Source organism: Pezoporus occidentalis, unplaced genomic scaffold (assembly GCF_034315485.1).
Source record: "Pezoporus occidentalis ecotype Australia unplaced genomic scaffold, CSIRO_AGI_Poc_V1 ctg2106, whole genome shotgun sequence".
Lineage (NCBI taxonomy): Eukaryota > Metazoa > Chordata > Aves > Psittaciformes > Psittacidae > Pezoporus > Pezoporus occidentalis.
The window spans coordinates 111-8,423 of record NW_026913972.1 but is presented as its reverse complement, the minus strand read 5'-3'; the positions used below and the strand labels follow the sequence as shown (position 1 = coordinate 8,423).

General features: G+C 62.1%; 1 protein-coding gene across 1 annotated transcript; it reads left to right on the top strand.

Annotated features, from left to right (window-relative positions):
* Positions 1 to 290: 290 nt before the first annotated feature.
* On the top strand, positions 291 to 7,939 carry DEDD (death effector domain containing). Its single transcript, XM_062619482.1, has 5 exons — positions 291 to 496; positions 4,118 to 4,465; positions 5,827 to 5,934; positions 6,163 to 6,309; positions 7,539 to 7,939. The coding sequence occupies exons 2-5, from the start codon at positions 4,141 to 4,143 to the stop codon at positions 7,913 to 7,915; spliced, it is 957 nt and encodes a 318-aa protein (XP_062475466.1). The 5' UTR covers positions 291 to 496; positions 4,118 to 4,140; the 3' UTR covers positions 7,916 to 7,939.
* The last annotated feature ends 374 nt before the right edge of the window (positions 7,940 to 8,313 follow it).

Below are 8,313 nucleotides of genomic sequence, written 5' to 3'. Positions count from 1 at the left end.
CCCCCGGTTGTTGGTGAGCGCGGAGGGGCCGGTATGGGCCGCGGTGTGCGGGGCTAACCCGGCTCCGAGGCGAGGTTCTCGCTTCCCCCTCCCACCCCGAGGCGCTCGGCAGCAGCGGCCGCGCCGAGGGAGCAGCTCGGGAGGAAGGGAGCAGGGAAGCGGCTCCTCAGCAGCGGGGTCGTGGAACGAGGCATGAGGTAGAGAGCGCAGGGCGAGCGCTGGGACTTCCCTCGTCCTCCCCGAACCCATCGGTTATTGAATAGGGAGAGGAAAAAACACCCCAGTTTGTTGTTTTTTTTTGGGGGGGGGGGGAACCAAATAATTGGGTGGCTTCTGGCAAATCACCCCCGAATCCGGCTCCGGAAGTTTGGCTCCGGCGCTGCAAGAGCCACTAGGAGCCTGCAGCCGGTGGAAGAAGTCAAGGAGCAAAGGGGATAGAAGCCTCCATCCAGCACGGCCGCTGTGGGAAGCCGGGATATCAGAGCTCCTCTCTGAGGTGGGTGCTCCTCCGTGTGTTGTGCGTGTGTCACCCATCCCTTCTGGATGGAGCCGTTCCAGGATAGATATGTGAGCCTCAGGGGGGGTTGATACCTCCAATAGTCCTGGCTGGGAACGCTTGGGAAGCTTTGGCTGCAGGTGGATCCCGACCCGCGCTCCTTTTGCTCATGGGTGAAGCTGTGTCCATGGCCCAAGTGTTGTGTGTGTGGGGGAGGCTTCGGGAGAGCAGCTCCAGGGCTTTGGAATGTTGGTGTCCAGGTACCCGGGGGGGAGCTGTTCCTCGGTGCTGGTGGTGTTGGAAATGGAGGCTGGTGGTGGCAGGAGTTAGATGAGGCGATGGGGTGAAGTTCAGCATCCTCCATGCACCAAAACTCCTCAATCTTACCTCAAAGCAGTGCCCAGCAGAGCTGCTTCTGCATCGGGCTTGTTCTCATGTGGTTACAGACACTGTGTGTGGTGACGCAGCGTGGCCGAGTGCTTCCTCTTCCTCCTCCTGAAGCCAATCCCATGTCCTGTCCCTCCATCCCTTGTCCCAAGCCCCTCTCCAGGTTTCCTGCAGCCCCTTCAGGCACTGGAGCTGCTCTCAGGTCTCCCCTTCAGGAGCCTTCTCTTCCCCAGGCTGCCCCAGCCCAGCTCTCTCAGCCTGGCTCCATGGCAGAGCTGCTCCAGCCCTCGCAGCAGCTCCGTGGCCTCGCTCCAGCAGCTCCGCGTCCCTCTGGTGCTGCTGCCCCAGAGCCGGATGCAGGATGTGGGGCCTCAGAGCGCAGCAGTGGGGCAGGATCCCCCCCATGCCCCTGCCCTGGGGGTGCTTCCAGCACATGGGGGGGTTCTCCTCACCCACACCCCTGAATGCCTCTCTATGGCTCTGGATCCATCCCCTCGGGGTTTGGGACTTGTGCGGGCAGGGATGCGCTGCGAGGAGCGGGGGCTCTGGGATGGACACCCTAGAAACCCCCAACGGGCACCAGGAGGAGCAGGGCGCCGGCTTTGGTGAAGTGCAGGGCACCCAGAGCTTGTTTTTCCTGTTCACCTTCCAGTGCAGGAATGACCCTGGAGGCTGAGGGTGGTTGGTGCCGGGTGTCTGAGGCTCCTGTCCCCCCCCCTTGCCACCGGTCAGGGGCAGCTCTGGCTGCTCCTCCAGGCAATCCAAGGGATTTAAGGCTTTTCTCAGGGTATCGGTGCTGCGGGGTTAAGGCAGGAGGGGAGCCGGAGGTGGGGGCAAGCTGGGATCTCTTCCTTCCCATCTTCCCCTCCCGTTGGAATCCCCTGGTGCCTGGAAGGGAAAACCCAGCGTGGCTGGGACCAAACCAAACCTCTGCCCTGGTGAAAGGTCCCAAGAGCAGCTCCGGGCTCTGGGGACAGAGGTCAGGCTCCTGTTGTGGTATCAACACGCTTAGGGCTGCAGCAGTGACCCGGCAGGCACCGGTCAGCACCGGTACCACGGCACCAACCCAGTCTGGATGGGACCGTGCTGGCATGGGTGCTCTCAGGTTAACGCTGCTCACCGCAAGGGTTTTGTTTGGCTGAGTTCCTGTGCTTTTCCTTCCCCAAAAGGTTGGGTGTTGGGACAGGCTGTCCAGGGCAGTGCTGGGATCCCTGGAAGCGTTCCCAATCCCTCGGTGCCATGGGTTAGTGATGGCCTTGGCAGTGCTGGGGAACGGTTGGCCAGGATGAGCTTAAAGGGCTTTTCCAGCCGGGTTGGTTCCATGATTCCATGTGCTGCTGCTGCTGTGGCTCCTGGGAAAGGCCTCTTCAGAACACAGCATTCCCAAGGTTGAGGAGAGCGGAGCGATCCGCTCGCAGTGTGCCCGGACCGCTGGGAGCAGCTCCACGCATCTTCCACTGGAGCTATTTGCATCTTGCAAGAGGAATCCAAAGCGCTCGGGAGCCCTCCGGTGCCTCCCAGCGCGTGAGTCACCGGCTGTGCCGGGAATAGCTGGGAGATTCCTGCTGGTATCCCGTGTTTACGCCGCCGTCGCCTCTCTGCTTTGGGAACAGTAACCAGGGGGAAGCGGCTCTGGAGCCGGCTGAGCCGGGAGGGAGCTCCCAGCACCGGACCAGGGCTGGAGCTGGCTCTGCTCCCACAGAGCGCGGTGTGGTGCCGGCCCCAGGTGCCCGGTGTCACCGGGATGCACGGGGTGCTGGGTGGGTGTGAGTGCCGGTGCTGGGTGGTGGCAGAGCCGGGAGTAGCCGGTCTGACGAGGCCGCTGCTCCTCGCTCGGCTTTGAAGCCCAACAGGCCCGGACCTGCTGGGCACCCCATTTCCTCCTCCCTTGATGTTTCGGTGCCATCCAGTGCCCGTGGGGGTCATTGGGCTCCAACAGGGACACAGGTCCTGCCCTCGAGCCCCAGAGCCTGGAGCTGGGGGGTTTGGTTCATGGTAACGTGGTGGAGTTGGTGCTGGCAGAGCCAGGATGGTCCCAGCCTGTCAGTGTGGGATGCTCCAGTGGCAGAGAGACTGAGTTGCAGTGGTGGGATGCAGAGGGAGCATCCATGGGGAAGGAGCTGCAGTGGTGGGATGCAGAGGGAGAATCCATGGGGAAGGAGCTGCAGTGGTGGGATGCAGAGGGAGCATCCATGGGGAAGGAGCTGCAGTGGTGGGATGCACAGGGAGCATCCATAGGGATAGAGCTGCAGTGGTGGGATGCAGAGGGAGCATCCATGGGGAAGGAGCTGCAGTGGTGGGATGCACAGGGAGCATCCATAGGGATGGAGCTGCAGTGGTGGGATGCAGAGGGAGCATCCATGGGAAGGAGCTGCAATGGCGGGATGCAGAGGGAGCGTCCATGGGGATGGAGCTGCAGTGGTGAGATGCAGAGGGAGCGTCCATGGGGAAGGAGCTGCAGTTTTGGGATGCAGAGGGAGCGTCCATGGGGAAAGAGCTGCAGTGGTGGGATGCACAGGGAGCATCCATAGGGATGGAGCTGCAGTGGTGGGATGCAAAGAGCATCCATGGGGAAGGAGCTGCAATGGTGGGATGCACAGGGAGCATCCATAGGGATGGAGCTGAAGTGGTGGGATGTAGAGGGAGCATCCATAGGGATGGAGCTGCAGTGGTGGGATGCACAGGGAGCGTCCATGGGGAAAGAGCTGCAGTGGTGGGATGCAAAGAGCATCCATGGGGAAGGAGCTGCAATGGTGGGATGCACAGGGAGCATCCATAGGGATGGAGCTGCAGTGGTGGGATGCAGAAGGAGCATCCAGGGGGATAGAGCTGCAGTGGTGGGATGCACAGGGAGCATCCATAGGGATGGAGCTGAAGTGGTGGGATGTAGAGGGAGCATCCATAGGGATGGAGCTGCAGTGGTGGGATGCAAAGAGAGTATCCATGGGGAAGGAGCTGCAATGGCGGGGTGCAAAGAGAGCATCCATGGGGAAGGAGCTGCAATGGTGGGATGCAAAGAGAGCATCCATGGGGAAGGAGCTGCAGTGGTGGGATGCACAGGGAGCATCCATGGGGAAGGAGCTGCAATGGCGGGATGCCGAGGGAGCGTCCATGGGGAAGGAGCTGCAGTGGTGGGATGCAAAGAGAGCATCCATGAGGCAGGAGCTTCAGTTGTGGGACGCAGAGGGAGCGTCCACGAGGCTTGGGTTCAACCCCGTCCCCGTTGCCTCACAGGCTCGAGGCGCTGCCGGGCGACGATGGCCGCCTTCAAGCGGAGCCGGGCGCAGGCGTGGCCGGAGGAGCGCGGCGACCGCGAGCACGGGCTCTACAGCCTGCACCGCATGTTCGACATCGTGGGCACGCACCTGACGCACCGTGACGTGCGCGTCCTCTCCTTCCTCTTCGTGGACGTCATCGACGACTACGAGCGGGGCATGATCCGCAGCGGCAGGGATTTCCTGCTGGCGCTGGAGCGCCAGGGCCGCTGCGACGAGACCAACTTCCGCCAGGTCCTGCAGCTCCTGCGCATCATCACCCGCCACGACCTGCTGCCCTACGTCACCCTCAAGCGCCGGCGTGCCGGTGAGTGCCACGCGGTGCCTCCATGCAAGCTTAGAAGGACCCATTGAAAGGCAAATGGGGTGGGGGTGGTGGTGGGGGTGATGGGGTTTAGCAAGCACCCATGGGTGGGTTTGGGGGGTAAGGAGTCGTTTTGGGCTGTAGCAGCAGAGAGTGCCTCCCGCTTCTCCCAGTGCCTGCTGCTAGGCTCGGGGTTGTAGGGAAATGATGCTTTTGGCCCCACATCCCCTCTGGAGTGAGGTCCTGGGATGGGTTGGGTTGGAAAGGACCTTAAGATCATCCGGTTCCAACCCTCCCGTTGCCATGGGAGATGCTGTGGGTGCTGTCAGCACTGTGATGGGCAGCACACACAGAGGCCTATCCATATCCAGGGGTTTCTTCACCCGTTTTCCATCGGGATGCCCCAAACCCTCCTCTTCTGCCCCTTTTCCCCTGCTTCTCTCCTGGCTCAGAGCCCCCAAGACCCTTTTGGGGTCATCACCCCTCAATGTACAGTGCAGAGATCATCACCTGGAGCAGGGAGCTGCTCCGGCAGGATTCACCCTTGGAATTTGCATCTTTGCTTTACCTCTGGATAATTGGCCTTTTGTGGCCGTTCCAGCAGTTCCCCACTCCTGGTTCCTGCTCACACCATTCCCTGGAAAGCAGCAAGTGGAGGCAGGCCCTGAAAACAGCCTGGTGCTGGTTCCGCGGGGTTCATCTGTGCCTCTCTGTGCCCTTGTCCTGGAGGGTTTTGGGGTGTCTCAACGCTGTTTTGAGGGGTTCTTGAGCAGCTTTTTGGGGCCAAAATCCCACCTGAGGGGGGGTCCTGGCTGCTGGGCCCCCTGTGGTGGGAGCTGGCAGCTTCCCCATGGGGTTTTGGGGTAGGTTGATGGGGAGGGTGGTACCAGGGTGGTCGGAGCTTGGTGTTCATGCTGTCAGAGGAGCAGTGCTCGGTGCTCAGGAGACCCCATTGCTGTGGAAATGGTTTCATCGAATGCCCAAAAGCAGGATTTCCGCTGGCTTTATTAGGAGAGGCGTCTCCCATGGGGTTTGTAGCCCCATTTGCAGCTCCAGAGCACGGACTGATGGGTCCATAGTGAGCATTCCCTGTTCCCATGTCCTTCCAGACCCTGCAGGTCTGTCTCCTCCTGCCTCATTCTCATTCATGGCTCCAGAAAGGAGCAGATTGATCCGGAATCCAGCTGCAGGCCGGGGGTGAAGGCACAGAGGGAGGTACTTGGGGGGTGAGACCCAGCCTTGGCCAGCAGGATGGGAGGGAGCCAAGGACAGGACAGCCCCGTGCGCTCCCCGGCTCAGCTCTGCTCCCCCCCAACGATGTTCCTTGAGCAGCTTCCCATGGGATTCCCACTTCTCTTTCCCAGTGTGTCCGGACCTGGTGGACAAGTACCTGGAGGAGACGTCCATCCGCTACGTGACGCCGCGCGCGCACGGCGACGCCGAGCACGGCCTCGGCCACCCCCAGAAATCAGGTGGGTGCTGCGGGGTCACCCCATCGGGATCGTCCCCCAGGGCTTGGGGGGCTGCTTGGTTTGGGGGGATGTGATTTGAGCTCCCCCTTTGGGTTCGCACAGGATCGAGGGATGGAGCTGGGTGCTGGGGATAAAGGGGATGCTCCAACATGGATCTGGAGGGTGCCCCAGTGGGGCCTGGGGGGTGTCTCTGTGTCCCTGACCATGTCGTTCCCCCCACCCCTGCAGTGCCTCCCCACCACCCCGTGGTCTGCTGCTCCGCGGCGGGACCCCAGATCTGTACCAAGAGGCCCGGGCGCAGCAGGACCCTCCTGGGCAGCCAGCGCAAGAGGAGGAAGTCGGCGACGCCGGACCCCAAGGAGAAGCAGACCTGTGGTAAGGAGCTGGGGTGTGCGTGTGTGTGTGTGTGTGTGCTCAGTGTGGGGCTTTGAGGGGGCTCAGTGTGGGGCTTTGAGGGGGCTCAGTGTGGGGCTTTGAGGGGGCTCAGTGTGGGGCTTTGAGGGGGCTCAGTGTGGGGCTTTGAGGGGGCTCAGTGTGGGGCTTTGAGGGGGCTCAGTGTGGGGCTTTGAGGGGGCTCAGTGTGGGGCTTTGAGGGGGCTCAGTGTGGGGCGTTGGGGGGGCTCAGTGTGGGGCTTTGAGGGGGCTCAGTGTGGGGCTTTGAGGGGGCTCAGTGTGGGGCCTTGGGGGGGCTCAGTGTGGGGCTTTGGGGGGAGCTCAGTGTGGGGCTTTGAGGGGGCTCAGTGTGGGGCTTTGGGGGAGCTCAGTGTGGGGCCTTGGGGGGGCTCAGTGTGGGGCTTTGAGGGGGCTCAGTGTGGGGCTTTGAGGGGGCTCAGTGTGGGGCTTTGAGGGGGCTCAGTGTGGGGCCTTGGGGGGGCTCAGTGTGGGGCCTTGGGGGGGCTCAGTGTGGGGCCTTGGGGGGAGCTCAGTGTGGGGCTTTGGGGGGAGCTCAATGTGGGGCTTTGGGGGGGCTCTGTGGGGCTTTGGGGGGGCTCTGTGTGGGGCTTTGAGGGGGCTGAATGTGGGGCTTTGGGGGGGCTCAGTGTGGGGCTTTGGGGGGAGCTCAGTGTGGGGCTTTGGGGAGCTCAATGTGGGGCTTTGGGGAGGCTCAATGTGGGGCTTTGAGGGGGCTCAGTGTGGGGCTTTGGGGAGGCTTAATGTGGGGCTTTGGGGGGCTCAGTGTGGGGCTTTGGGGGGAGCTCAGTGTGGGGCTTTTGGGGGAGCTCAGTGTGGTGCTTTGGGGGCTTCAATGTGGTGCTTTGGGGGGTTCAATGTGGGGCTTTGGGGGGAGCTCAGTGTGGTGCTTTGGGGGTTCAATGTGGGGCTTTGGGGGGTTCAACGTTGTGCTTTGGGGGGTTCAACGTTGTGCTTTGGGGGGTTCAACGTTGTGCTTTGGGGGGTTCAACGTTGTGCTTTGGGGGGTTCAACGTGTGGCTTTGGGGGGAGCTCAGTGTGGGGCTTTGGGGGGTTCAGTGTGGGGCTTTGGGGGGTTCAGTGTGGGGCTTTGGGGGGAGCTCAGTGTGGGGCTTTGGGGGGTTCAGTGTGTGGCTTTGTGGAGCTCAGAGCAATGACCACCCTCCCCATCCATGTCCCCCCCCTCTCCCCAGACATCCGCCTGCGAGTGCGAGCCGAGTACTGCCAGCACGAGACGGCGCTTCAGGGCAACGTCTTCTCCAACAAGCAGGACCCTTTGGAGCGCCAGTTCGAGCGTTTCAACCAGGCCAACACCATCCTCAAGTCCCGGGACCTGGGCTCCATCATCTGTGACATAAAGTTCTCAGAGCTCACCTACCTCGACGCCTTCTGGCGCGATTACATCAACGGCTCCTTGCTGGAAGCCCTCAAGGGCGTCTTCATCACGGACTCGCTCAAGCAAGCCGTGGGCCACGAAGCCATCAAACTGCTGGTCAATGTGGACGAGGAGGATTACGAGGTCGGGCGCCAGAAACTCCTGAGGAACTTGATGCTGCAGACGGCTCCTTGATGCAGCCCCTTCCGTGGAGATGATGGGGGGGGGGGGCTTCTTCTTGAGAAGGGGGGGTTGCTTTTCCTTAAAGAGAGAAAACAATGGTGGAACCCCCCCCACCCTGTCCCATCGGTGGGGTTGGAGCTGTGGGGAGAGGCCCTGATGTGTCCCCATCCCCCTGTTCCTGTCACACACACCCACACCCCCCCTTTCCCCCCCCCCCTTATTTTCTATCCATTAAAACCAACCGAAAAAAGGCAAATTCCTGCCTGGGGCACCTCAGTGCTGGCGCCAGCCGAGATTTGGGGCCGGGTGGGCTCAGCACCACGGTGGCTTTGTCCCCCTCTTGCCCTATGTCACCATCACGGGGTGAGGGGGGGGGGGCTCTGGGGGCAGCCACGTTGTGTCCCCCCCTC